The sequence below is a fragment of the Mauremys reevesii genome, linkage group 1 (assembly GCF_016161935.1).
Source record: "Mauremys reevesii isolate NIE-2019 linkage group 1, ASM1616193v1, whole genome shotgun sequence".
Classification (NCBI taxonomy): domain Eukaryota; kingdom Metazoa; phylum Chordata; order Testudines; family Geoemydidae; genus Mauremys; species Mauremys reevesii.
Window position 1 is genome coordinate 7,809,440 of NC_052623.1, and position 14,592 is coordinate 7,824,031.

At 44.1% G+C, this 14,592-nt stretch overlaps 1 protein-coding gene across 1 annotated transcript; it reads right to left on the reverse strand.

Moving 5' to 3' along the window:
- Positions 1–5,765: 5,765 nt before the first annotated feature.
- On the reverse strand, positions 5,766–6,713 carry LOC120384736 (olfactory receptor 52R1-like). The gene has a single exon (XM_039503764.1). The coding sequence runs from the start codon at positions 6,711–6,713 to the stop codon at positions 5,766–5,768; it is 948 nt and encodes a 315-aa protein (XP_039359698.1).
- Positions 6,714–14,592: the final 7,879 nt, after the last annotated feature.

Genomic DNA, 14,592 nt, shown 5'->3' on the forward strand with positions numbered 1-14,592 from the left:
AACTGCACAGCTGCTGGCGTATATTCATGTTGATACAGCAATACATTTAAAGAGAAATTTCTGCTTTGTCATACACTATGAACCAGAGCAACTGGTGAAGAGCTTCTTAAACTATTAAATAATTTTATCCATGACACGGGCATTGATTGAGAACATTCTTTTGGAATTTGGAACGATGGAGCCCAGTCAATCATGGGATGGCATAGCAGGCTTCTGTCAAGGATACACAAAGTAGCTCACTCAGCAAACAGGAATTCTTGTATGATTCTCAAGCAGGCATTGGCTGCTGAAAAGATGGCAGAAGAGCTCAGCAATGTTCTTTCAGTTGCAATAAGTATTGCAGATTTTATGAGGCCATTGTGGAGAAACTAAACAAAGTCTTTGCATCAGGCTTCATGGTTTGAGATGTGAGAGATTCCCAAACCAGAAACATTCTTTCTAGGTGACAAATCTGAGGAACTTTCCCAGATTGAGGTGTCATTAGAAGAGATTTTGGATGGATAAATTACACAGTAATACATCCCCAGGACCAGATGGATACTGGTACCACGACTGTTCACCCATCTTCTTAAATGGTCAGGAAAAAAAGGATAAAGTGATGTGGCAAAGATATCTGTGTGCAAAGCAGAATGCAAAGATTTAAAAAGGGATCTCACCAAATTTTGTGAAAGGGCAACAAAATGGCAGATGAAATTCATTGTTATCCAGTGTGCATTATTTGCATTTTTCAATAATCTCAACTATGCATATAAAATGATGGGATTTAAATTAGCAGTTACTACTCAAGAAAGAGTTCTTGAAGTAATATTGGATAATTCTCTGAAAACATCCACTTAATGCATTAGTAGGAGCATTGACTGTGGATCAAGGGAAGTGATTATTCCCCTCTATTTGGCACTGGTGAAGCCACATCTTCAGTACATCATCCACTTTTGGGCCCCCCACTCCAGAAAGGATGTGGACAAAACTGGAGAGTGGCCGGTGGAGGGCAACAAAAATGATTTGCGGTCTGGGGCACAACTTATGAACAAAGGCTGAGGGAACTGGAGTTATTTAGTCTGCAGAAGCGAAGAGTGAGGGGGAATTTGATAGCAGCCTTGAACTACCTGAAGGGGAGTTCCAAAGAGGATGGAGCTTGGCTGTTCTCAGTGTTGGCAGATGACAGAATAAGGAGCAATGGTCTCAAGTTGCAGTGGGGGAGGCTTAGGTTGGATATTAGGAAACACTATTTCACTAGGAGGGTGGTGAAGCACTGGAATGGGTTCCTTAGCGAGGTGGTGGAATCTCCATCCTTAGAGGTTTTTAATGCCTGGCTTGATAAAGCCCTGGATGGAATGATTTAGTTCGTGTTGGTCCTGCTTTTCACAGGGGGTTAGACTAGATGACCTCTGGACGTCTTTTCCAATCCTAATCTCCCATAATTCTATAAACACACACATCGAAGGGCATGCACACACACACACTCAGGGACATGCGCGCGCGCGCGCACACACACACACACACACACACACACACACACATTCCCGACCTCCAATCCCCATCCAGGAGGTGTAGTCTGAGAACCCCTGACAGATTGGGCCTGCTGAGGAGATGGTGAGAGGGAGACACCTCATTGGAGAATCCCACAGAATTGGGCTGAGCAAAGGCTCTGAGCAGCTCGTTAGCTGAGGAGCAGCGTCAGCACACAGGTTGCTTTGTGCAGGGTCCTGGCAGAACATTAGGCGACTGCATGGTCAGGCAGCAGATGAGCCAGGTTTGAGAGAGGCAGCAGCGCCTAAGGTCAGTATTTACCAAAGTGTCTTTGTGGATCTAGCTCTGGATGCCTTTCTGGAAGATGCTTTAGTCAAACACAAGTTAAGGTGGTTCAAAGCCAGGGGGGCTGGCTGGTGACGCTTGGAGTAAACAGCCAAGGTCCCGGACCTCCACTTCTCACTTTCAAAGAACTCTTTCCTTCTTTCTTTGTCCAAGGAGCAGGCTCCCTGTAGCACCATCATGGGGCAAGAACACGGTGTGGTGCTGTATGATGGAATATGACAATTGTCATCTTTGTTGCTGACACAAATATGCAATTGCAATAAATCTTGTACAAAGTATGTCATGTCAGGTGTCAATGACAAAGTTATGATTTGTTAAGTATGATTATCCAGTGTAAATATGTTTATCATCTTTGTGTCTGAAGTTATGATTATTGGCCATGGACCTGTATCTTACACATGTGTTGTGTTCCTGGATAACACTCCTGAGGTAGATAAGGCCAAGCAGATATGTACTGAGACCCAAGAAGGCCGCTGAGCTCTAACAATGGGCCATAGAAGAAACACACATCTGCAAAAATATGACCAATGGCTTCCCTTCTGATGCATCAAAGCATGTGAGGACATGTGATATGCTCGTGTGACCATGGACTCCCACTTGGGCCAGTAATTTCCAGGCAACTGGGCTGTGGGCTTTGCTTGGGACAATAAAATTCCATGCAGAGGGCAGAGAATATAGAAGGACCTCAAGACACCTCCACCTTGTCTTCATTTCTCTGCACTGGGTTTCCATCAAGAAAGCTCTGAACAAGGACTGGTGACCCCAACCTGTCTGGGTAAATTCTAGAGACTTTTGCAAGCCAGCAGTTTATTCCATCTCTGCTATGATCCTCATCTCTGAACACTGAAAGACCACTTGAATGTATCTGATCTATTAACCATTTGTAACTCTTCTTCTTTTCTTTCATTATTTAACCGTGTCATTGATTTTCACTGACTGCTCATCGTGGTGTCCAGTGGCTGGGTGGTGAGCCAAGGGCTGGGATGACTCAGGACACTGCATTTTTGGCTTCTAATTAACCAGTGTGGTGAAACAGATGTTTACATTTGTTACTGGCTTGGTATAATCTAATGAGAGAACAACCACCAGTCTGGGGTGAATCTGCCCAATTTCTTGGCAGTTGGTTCTGAATTTGGCATCCTCGGCTGTGTCCTACTGAGCCACTCTGACACATGGACATCAGTGACAGATGCTTCACAGACTATTGCTCACTACTCCCAGGAGGTATCCCCCTTTTACAGATGTGGAAACTGAGGAAGCATGAAAGGAAGTGTCTTGAGCCAGGAACATAGCCCACGAGTCCCTAGCTGCTGACACCTCACTTAGCCTCTCTCAGACCTGGCTTGTACTATCCATGCACCCACTGACAGCATTTGAGGATTTGGCCCAAGTTATTTAACTAGAGATAAGGCATCAGCAGAGACCAGTGAGCTGGGAGGTAAGATGACTATTTATTATGTTTACTGTTCTGCTTCCAAAGGACCCTAATGAGTCGCACACTCCATTGATGTGGTTCCTTGCAGCACACCGTTCAGCTCTATGCTCTGTAGAGAGTTCCAGGTAGCGTCTTGTCCCTGGTAAACAAGCAAGACAAGGCTGAAGAGTGAGCTGTGTGGAAACCTGTTCTGGGGTCATAGTTTTCAGCTATTTCTTTAATAAAATCCCCCTGTTTAAGAACTGCAACTCCACTGATCATGAGATACAAATAGCCTCAGTGTCTAATACAACCCAGAGGAGCAATGCCAGTTCATGGCCAGAGCAGTGGTGCTGGGGGGATGGCAATGTCAGGACTCCCAGTTTCTATTCTCAGCTCTGTCACTGACTCATTGTGTGCCCTTGGGTAAATCACTTTACCTCTTCATGGCTCAGTCCATCCAGGACAAGGGCATAATGCTGCCTAGCAGCCTAGCTACAGAGCTTCTAAATGTAGTGATCAAAAGTGGCATGTGGAGTGTATGTCAGACTCAGCTTCACTGCTCAGCTTTAGCCCCTGAGCAACACATCCCTTGTAGTTCCAGATAAGGAGCCCCATACGTGGGTAAATAGCTGGCTAGTGGAAGCTGTGCTGTTTATCTCCTGCCCTGTGAAATATCGAAGCCACCCCAACCTCTGCCCAACATCCCGTCTTCCCAGCTAATGCAGGGGTTTGTCCTTCCACCTCTCTCAGCTGTTGTCCTCCCGGCTTCAAAGCTGATCCCTTGCCTGCTCCCAAGGCCTGGCTCAGGGCAAAGGGCTCCCAGTCCATCCCCATTGCAGGTTTATCCCGTTCTTTGTAATTTGGAAGTTTTGCCTAGAGGGGAATCCTCTGTGGTTTGAATCTGCTTGCCCTGTAAAATTACCTTCCATCCTGATTTTACAGAGGTGCTTCTTTTATTTTTTTTCTTTATAATAAAGTTCTGCTTTTAAGAACCTGATTGGTTTTCACTGCCCTAAAAACTGAAGGGTCTGGTCTGTGTTCACCTTGTTGACCTATCTGGTTGGTAGATTATTCTCAAGCCTCCCCAGGAAAGAAGGGGCTTGGGGGGGATATTTTGGGGAAACAAGAAATCCAAGTGGTCTTTTTACTGAATCTTTGTCTAACTCACTTGGTGGTGGCAGCAATACTAATCCAAGGACAAGGAAGGATTTGTGCCTTGTGGATGTTTTTAACATAAACTGGTAGAAATAAGCTTGGGGGGTCTTTCATGCAGGTCCCAACATCTGGACCCCAGAGTTCAGAGTGGTGAGGGAACCCTGACAGGGCCCACAAGCTCTATGATGCACAATCTTATCTGCCTGCCACAGTGCCCTTCTCCCAACCCAGCTAGGGAGTCCATGCTATTCCCCAGGCATCTGGTTGTACAAAATCTGGAACTGTTTAAAAAAAAAACCACACACACAAAAAACAAAGCTTTGCCAGTCCATGTGTCACAGGGAAACATTCCAACTAGAACCACCTTGAGGGAAGATGTGTACCAGTAGCATTGCCTGGGTGGAAGAAGCAGAGTAAGAGGCCCCAGGGGTCATTGTCGCTAGTTCTCTGAAAAACATCCACTCAATGGGCAGCGACAGTCAAAAAAGTAAACAGAATGTTGGGAATCACTAGGAAAGGGATAGATAATAAGACAGAAAATATCATATTGCCTCTATATAAATCCCTGGGATGCCCACATCTTGAATACTGTGTGCAGATGTGGTTGCCCCATCTCAAAAAAGATATATTGGAATTGGAAAAAAGTTAAAAAGGGCAATAAAATGATTAGGGGTATGGAACGGCTTCCGTATGAGGAGAGATTAATAAGACTGGGACTTTTCAGCTTGGAAAAGAGACTTCTGGAGGTGTGTGGATATGATAGAGGTCTATAAAATCATAACTGGTGTAGAAAAAGAAAATAAGGAAGTGGTATTTACTCCTTTTCATAACACAAGAACTAGGGGTCTCCAAATGAAATGAATAGGCAATAGTTTAAAACAAACAAAAGGAAGTATTTCTTCACACAACACACAGCCAAGTTGTGAAACTCCTTGGCAGAGGATGTTGTGAAGGTTCATCAATAGCCAAGGTGGGAAGGGATGGTGTCTGTTTGCCAGCAGCTGGAAATGGGTGACAGAGGTGGATCACTAGACAATTCCCTGTTCTGTTCATTCCCTCTGGGGCACCTGGCTCTGGCCACCACTGGCAGACAGGACACTGGGCTAGATGGATCCTTGGTCTGACCCAGCATAGCCGTTCTTATGTTCTTATATTCCCAGAGGTCCAGTTATCAGTAATTAGAACGGTGGCAAACCAATCAGTTATACACTGCCCGATTCCCCAGATTGTCGCACTGCCACAGCACAGTAAGGTCAGGAAAGGGTCTAATGTCTTTCTGACTACCCAATCAGTGATTCACTGAAGAGAACACAGCACCACGTCACCAGCCAGCTCTGCACAGAGCTCGAACTGAGAGCCAGAGCACCAGGAGAAAACTTTAAGTCCCTTTATGAGTAAAGAGCTGGAACAGCCTGCCCCGGATCTGTTTGGTCCTCACCCCATAAATGATGGGGTTTAGCATGGGAGGCACCAGGATGTACACGTTGGCAATGAGAACATGGAAATGCAGGGGCACATTGTGGCCATACCGGTGAGTGAGGGTGGAGAAGAGACCTGGGATGTAAAAGGCTAAGATGGCACAGAGGTGGGAGCTGCAGGTCCCCAAAGCCTTGAGCCGGGCATCCTTTGTGGGGAGGCTGAAGATGGCCTTGAGGATTTGGGTATAAGACACAGCAATAAAAATCATATCCAGACCCCTCACACCGAATACCACAAAGAGGCCATAGTAACTACTGACGTGGGTGTTGGTGCAGGCCAGCTTTACCACGGCAATATGCTCGCAGTGCGTGTGGGGGATGATGTTGGTTCTGCAATATGGCCACTGCCTCGCCAGGAAGGGATAGGGCAGTATGAGGATGTTACCACGAAACACCACGGCCAGGCCTATCTTGGCAACCATGGGGTTTGTCAGGAGGGTGGAATGTCTGAGGGGATGGCAGATGGCCACGTAGCGATCAAAAGCCATGGCCACAAAGATCCCAGACTCCATCACTAAAAAGCAGTGAATGAAGTACAGCTGGGAGAGGCAGGCACTGAAATCGATCTCCCTGGAATTGAACCAGTAGATACTCAGTGTTTTGGGCAGGGTGGATGTAGACAGGACCAGGTCGGTGATGGCCAGCATGCAGAGGAAATAGTACATGGGCTCATGGAGGCTCGGCTCTGTCTTCACAATGAACAGGATGATGAAGTTCCCCAAGATGGCTATGATGTACATGGCACAGAAGGGGATGGAGATCCATACGTGGGCCGCCTCCAGGCCAGGAATGCCCAGCAGGATGAAGGTGGAGGGGTTGGTGAAGTCGGTTTTGTTGGAATCTGACATGTAGTAGGGAAGAAGTTGTTCAACTCTGAGTTGTTCCCAGGGTGATGGTCGCAGTAGAAAAGCCTGGATGGAGATACAATGTTAATATGAGCCACTACATGCACTACTGGATACTCTTCTCATGAGTGAAGCCGCTTGGTTGTTCGTCACACACATTTTCATTTTTCAGATAAATGAATTATGAACTGACCCTACTAATGCCAGTTGCATATTTGATGGTCCTCCATGCACCAATAATTTCTACACATCGTGGTCTGGGAAATCTTAATAGGGACCAGCAGGAAACATAAGTGTGGATACTGTTTATCCCTCATTGTTCCTTAATGCTATGAAAGCCAGGCTAGGGAGTCCATGCTATTCCCCAGGCACCTGGTTGCTCAAAATTTGAAAGTGTAAAAAAAAAAACCACACAAAAAACAAAGCTTTGCCAGTCCATGAGAAAGGGGGAAACATTCCAGCTAGAATCACCTCAGAGAAAATAACTGGGGGTCATCGATAACTGTTCCATGGAAACACCTGCTGATTCACAGTAGTGGCCAAAACAAAGTTAACGTTCAGATGCCTAAGGAATGGGGTGGAGAACAACCTGGTCTGGAAACACACTCACTTTTGATCACCCAGTCTCTATAAAAGATATAGCAGATGGAAAGCAGATTTCTCAGACAGGCTGTGAGAATGGGGGAGGCTGCCATATGCAGGCAGACTGAAAAGTCTGGGACTGTTTAGTTTAGAGAAGCCACAAAGAAAGGGGCATATGATAGAGGAGAACAAAATAACAGAATAGAACTGATTACATTCAAATGGACAAACAGAGAACAGCTCCCAACAAGTATTCTCTATAGATATTTAGTGCTTCAAAAGGGCTAATTCCTCAACAATGACAAATTATCCACTGATAAAACTGATTGGGAGAAAAAATATTGAGGAAAACGGGAATGAAAATTGGGAGTTCTTTAAGAAGAGTTTATTAGCTAGCTAACAAGCCACAATTCCATAGTAAAGAAAGTGGAGAACTCATATCAGATGAGGTGATGGAATACTTTCAAGTCCATTAGCCATCAAGGAGGATGTTAAGCAGCATCTACAATAGAACCTGAGCCTTACAAACACCGGAAATATAAACGTTTGAAAATTAAAGGGATTTATTTTTAATGATTTGACAAGGCTAGGAAAAAATGGAAAATCTAGCATGGGATTAGTTAACAAAAAGTCTAGTAATATAATTAATGCAAGTCACCATCAGAGTTTATGGAAACAGGTCTTGCCGAAAAAGTTTTCATCCTTTCATGACTGTACATGTTTGGTTGACAAAGGGGACTGTGCATATACAATAGCCTTCGATGACTCTGAGGCATTTGATGTAGTCAGAGAAAACATTCAGATCAAAACACTGTTCATATCAGTAGAGGACATGTAAAAACACCTAAAATTTGGCTAAGTGACAGGTCTCAGGAAGCAGTTGTCAATGGGGCATTGCAGGGAATGGGGGTGTTTTTAGTGCAGTTCTGCAGGGATCAGTTCTAGGCCCCATGCTATTCAACATTTTCATCAATAATATGGAAGCAAATAGAAAATCACTGCAGATAAAATAGCAGGGGACCCAAATTGGCAGAGTGGTTACAGTGAGGGAGCCAGGGCAGACACAGATGTTTTAATACAGTCAAATGCAAAGTTATCATCTCGGAACAGGGAATGCAGGAACGACCCACAGACTCAATCACTGTATTATGTAATTGAGGGACCCTGGAAAGGATTTAGGGGTCACTGTGGACAACCAACTCATCGTAGTGGTGAGCTGGAGCAGGGGAAGGATTTTACCTTTGCATATGGCATTAGTGAAACTGACTGCATCCAGTTTCGGGGTCCACATTTCAAAATTTGGAGAAGATGCAGAAAAGAGCCACAAAAAGGACTGGAGGCTGCAGAAAATGACGGCCAGGGAGGGACATAAAGAGCTTCATCTCTTTATCTTATCAAAAGGACAATCAAATGGAGAGAGAAAAAAATCACATTGGGGAAGAAAGCTACTAGAGCCTCCTTGGGATAGTGCTTGGGGTGTGCTATAGACCACAGGGATCTGATTTGGATATGGATAGAGACCTCTTTATTGTTTTAAATGAAGTAAATGCTAATTGGAATTGTGTGATCATGGAAGACTTTAACTTTCCAGATATAGTCTGGAGGACAAGTGCTAGTAATAATAATAGGGCTCAGATTTTCCTATATGCGATAGCTGGTGGATTCCTTCACCAAGTGTTTTCTGAACCAACAAGAGGGGATGCCATTTTAGATTTGGTTTTGGTGAGTAGTGAGGACCTCATAGAAGAAATGATTGTAGGGGACAACCTTGGTTTCAGTGATCATGAGCTAATTCAATTCAAATTAAATGGAAGGATAAAAAAATAGATCTGTGACTAGGGTTTTTTATTTCAAAAGGGCTAACTGACAGTCACTGTGAGTCCCAGGAAGAGAGGTGCAGGGCCCTGACTCCCCCATACTCCATGACAACTGGTGGCAGATATGGGATCTACTGCACCCTGTGCACAGCGCTTCCTGCAGTAAGTGACTGGGGAGCAGTAAAACAGAAGGTTTATTCGACAATGGGAACGCAGTCTACAGCAGAGATTGTAGGAACAACCAGGACCCCTCAATCAAGTCCTTCTGGGGGTTCAGGGAGCTTAGATCCCAGATTGGGATTCCCTGCATTCCACCACCCAGCCCAAAACGGAAACTGAAAACCCCCTCTCGGAGGCTCTTTTCCTTTGTCCAGCTTCCCGGGCAAAAGTGTTGACTTCCCCTCCCCCCTGCCTGGCTCAGGTTACAGGTACTGTCCATCACCTAAAGTCATCCCCTGCTCTCCCATTCACTGTGCAGACAGTCCCTACTGCATCATCTACCACATCCGTGGTAGAAGCCATACTTGAACAGCGTAATGAGACAAAATCGGGGGGCTCAGATAATGTTCATCCAAAAATATTAAAGGAACTGGCACATGAAATTGCAAGGCAATTAGCAAGATTTTTTAATGAATCTGTAATCTTAGGGGTTGTACCGTATGACTGGAGAATTGCTAACATAGTTCCTATTTTTAAGAAAGGGAAAAAAAGTGATCCGGGTAACTACAGGCCTGTTAGTTTGACATCTGTAGTATGCAAGGTCTTGGGGAAAAAATGAAGGAGAAAGTAGTTAAGGACATTGACGTCAAGGGTAATTGGGACAAAATACAACATGGTTTTACAAAAGGTAGATTGTGCCAAACCAATGTGATCTCCTTCTTGGAGAAGGTAAAAGATTTTTTAGACAAAGGAAACAGTGGATCTAATTTATCTCAATTTCAGAAGGCATTTGATACAGTTCTAGATGGGGAATTATTAGTTAAATTGGAAAAGATGGGGATCAATATGAAAATTGAAAGGCGTATATGGAACTGGTTAAAGGGGAGACTACAACGTGTCGTACTGAAAGGTGAACTGTCAGGCTGGAAGGAGGTTACTGGTGGAGTTAGTCAGGGATCAATTTTGGGACTATTCTTATTTAATCTTTTTTTTACTGACCTTGGTACAAAAAGTGGGAATGTGCTAATAAAGTTTGCAGATGACAGAAAGCTGGGAGGTATTGCCAATACAGAGAAGGACCGAGATATCATACAGGAAGATCTGGATGACCTTGTAAACTGGAGTAATAGTAATAGGATGAAACTTAATAGTAAAAGTGCAATGTCATGCATTTAGGGATTAATAACAAAAAATTGTTATAAGCTGGGGATGCATCACTTAGAAGTAACACAGGAAGAGAAGGACCTCGCAGTATTGGTTGATCACACAATGACTATGGCCATGAAAAAAGCTAATATGGTCTTGGGATACATCAGGTGAGGTATTTTCAGTAGAGATGAGAAGGTGTTAGTACCATTATACAAGGCACTGGTGAGACCTCATCTGGAATACTGTGTGCAGTTCTGGTCTCCCATGTTTAAGAGGGATGAACTCAAACTGGAACAGGTACAGAGAAGGGCTACTAGGATGATCCGAGGAATGGAAAACCTGTCTTACGAATGGAGACTCAAAGAGCTTGGCTTGTTTAGCCTAACCAAAAGAAGGTTGAGGGGAGATATGATTGCTCTCTATAAATATATAAGAAGGATAAATACCAGGGAGGAAGAGGAATTATTTAAGCTCAGTACCAATGTGGACACAAGAATAAATGGATATAAACTGGCCATCAGGAAGTTTAGACTTGAAATTAGATGAAGGTTTCTAACCATCAGAGGAGTGAACTTCTGTAGCAGCCTTCCAAGGGGAGCAGTGGCATCAAAAGACATATCTGGCTTCAAGACTAAGCTTGATAAATTTATGGAGGGGATGGTATGATGGGATAGCCTAATTTTGGCAATTAATTAATCTTTGACTTTTAGCGGTAAATATGCCCAATGGTCTGTTATGGGATGTTAGGTGGGGTGGGATCTGAGTTACTACAGATAATTATTTCCTGGGTGCTGGCTAGTAAGCCTTGTCCACATGCTCAGGGTTTAGCATATCACCATATTTGGGGTTGGGAAGGAATTTTCCTCCAGAGCAGATTGGCAGAGGCCCTGGGTTTTTTTCACCTTCCTCTGCAGTGTGGGACACAGGTCACTTGCTGGAGGATTCTCTGCACCCTGAAGTCTTTAAGCCACGATTTGAGGACTTCAGTAACTCAGACATAGGTTAGGGGTTTGTTACAGGAGTGGGTGGGTGAGATTCTGTGGCCTGCATTGTGCAGGAGGTCAGACTAGACGGTCATAATGATCCCTTCTGACCTTAAAGTCTGTGATTCTATGGAGAATTTAATGGGGAGAAAACCATCGGTAATAACGGGCTCTGTAATATAGAAGAGAAAGGCAGAGCTAAGCCCAAGCTAGATGAATTTCAGCTGGAAATAAGGGCCAAATGTTTAGCACTGAGTGTGATTATCCTTTGGAACAAATTGTAAAGGGAAGTGGTGGATACTCCAGGTCCCCATGTCTGCAGATACAGACTAGATGATTTTCTGGAAGATCTGCTTGAGGGTCTGTCTACACTTAAAATGCTACATTGGCGCTGCTATAGAGCTTCAGTGAAAACACTACTTACCCATCAGCGTAGGTCACCCACCTCCCTGAGCGGTGGTAGCTAGGTTGACCTCATGGTGGGGTCTACACTGGGGTTAGGCTGACATATCTAAATGTCTCAGGGAAGTGGATTTATTTACCATTGCAAAAAAAGAAAATACAGTTTTAGTTTGCATTAATGGCATGCAAGTCATAGGAGGTGATAGTATTCCTCTGCTTGGCGCTGGTTAGGCTTCATCTGCAGTATTGTGTCCAGTTTTGGTCACCAGTGTATAGGAAGGATCTAGAGAAATTGGAAAGGATCCAAAGGTGAGAGACAAAGATGATCAAAGGGATAGTCAAAGCCACATGAGAAAAGGCTGAAGGAACTGGATATGTTTAGTTTGGAAAAGAAGAGATTGAGGCGGGACATGACAGAGTTTTCAGCTGCTTGAAAGGCTGCCATAAAAAAGATAGAGAAAAGTTGTTCTCTCTTGCCACAGAGGCAGGACAAGAGTCAGTGGATTCAAACTACAGCAGAGCAGATTTAGATGAAACCTCAGGAAAAACTTCCTAACTATAAGACCAGGCGGACAATGGAACAGACGTGGAAGCTCCTTCGCTAGAAGTTTTCCAAAGAAGGTTGGATACTCATCTGTGCTGGGTAGTTAGGATGCAACAAATACTGCATCTTGGCAGGGGGTTAGACTAGATGTCCCTTGCGGTCCCTTCTCACCCTGTGGGTTCTATGATTCTATGACATGAAATCGTACCATAGACCAGGTCTTAGTCAAACACAAGTCTTTGGCCTCAATACAGGGGAAACGGGAGGTAATACGGGAAGATCTACTTGTGCCTTCTGACCATGAACCTATGAATCTGTGACAAAGATACTAGCTCGAGCAGTTATAGTTACTCTATCTCACAACACATGAACAAGGGAACATTCAGTTACATTGAAAGTCTGACCAGATAACACTTACAAAAGAAGCACAGAGGAGAAAGGAGCACAGTCTTACTCTCTATCCCATCACACCCATGTTGCACTGGATTTGTCGAGCAGGTGAGCTCCGCAGCAAGAGATGGGAACCTGTGAATCCTGAGATGGAAACGTCTTCCCTGGGAATCCCCCTCAGGTATCCGTGTCCCACACCTCTCTCACCCCAGCATCTGCAGCAGCTGAGAGCTGACACAGGGATGTGCACTGTTTATAATATAGCTCTGTGCAATCCCAGTGGGGTTTGCTCAGGCTCTAGGGGAGAAACAGCGTATGAATGGAAAGAAGCTGGAGACCGGAGACCCTCTAGCTAATGTCTCTTGTTCCATGTCTGCACTTCTGTGTTATTTACTCAATTTAGGAGTAAACAGTAATTATGGGATCTTCCCAAAGGAGATGAGAACTCTTGGGCTCTTTGCTGAGGCAGAGAGGAATTGACTGCTCTCTTTCTCTGTGTATATTTAAAAATTATGGTTCATTACTGTGAAGTTGCACTCCATATGCTTTATGAAAATAGGCTGATGAGTCTGAAAATGACATTGCTGGAATGTGCTTTATGCACAAGGTCTTTTGTAACATATCATTGGAAAAGTTATAATGTGCTGATTTTGATTTTCCTATGCGTATGCATGTTTCATTCTTATCTCTGAAGTTAGAAATATAAAGTATAAACTTGTACTACTAATGTAGTCCGATTAAGTGGAGACCATTAAGGGTGCTTCAGAAACAATGAGTTGTAAATGGCTTGTTTACCTGCAAGCCTTCCTGTGTATGTGTGGGTAATGAGGTCTCACAGAGACATGTGACCATGTCACCTGACACTGAAATCCATCTTAAATCTTGTACTTTTACATTCAGAAGGAGGGGTGAGGGCCAAGCACAGACAAAAGATTCCCGTCTTGTGCCAAAGCTATAAAAGTGGCTGGAGCAGGACAAAGGAGGCTGCCAGTCATGAGGAAACCCCTGCTTACCACCTGAGATGTTTGCTGGATCTAACAAAGATTGTACCAGGGGAATGGACTGGGCCCAGCCTAGGAAGGACACTAGTCTGTGAAAGAAACTTATTGGAACACCTTTGAGAGTGAGATATTACCTGTAATCAGTTTCTTAATGTATTAGGCTTAGACCTGTGTGTTTTGTTTTATTTTGCTTTGTGAATTGCTTTGTCCGGTCTGTTATTACTTGAAACCACTTAAATCCTACTTTTTATACATAATAAAATCACCTTTGATTATTAAAAAGCCCAGAGTAAGTAATTGGTACCCGGAGAAGGCAAAGATCTGTGCATCTCTCTCTCTCAGTGATATAGAGGGTGGACATTTTATGAATTTACCCTGTGTAAACTTTACAGAGAGTAAAGCAGATTTATTTGGGGTTCAGGCTCTCAGAAAGGCTGGACACTGAGTGCTGGGAAAGTCCCTGTTAACTGAGAAGCCTCTGGGCTGAGTGAATCTCAGTTTCTGTGAACTGCAGAGGTGCACGGTCCAACCTCTGGGTCTGTGCTGAAGCTGAACAGGAGTGTCTGGCTCAGCAAGACAAGAGAGGAGGGGCGGCCGTTCTGGCAGGAGGGCTGTCATGAGTGGTAACCCAGCACATCAAGTGACAGTCTTGAGGGGGTCTCTACTTAATTAGGCACTTTAAAACTCCCCAGTTTTTTGGCAGATAACTTAGCAATTTGCTGAAAAGGGCACTGATCTAATTCCTGTCTAAAAGAAAGAAAAATAAATAAATATTGGACCAACTCAGCTCTGGTACTAACATTTTTTTCATCTTACATTAGTTCACTTAAAGGACACTGTTGAGTTTTAAAATTT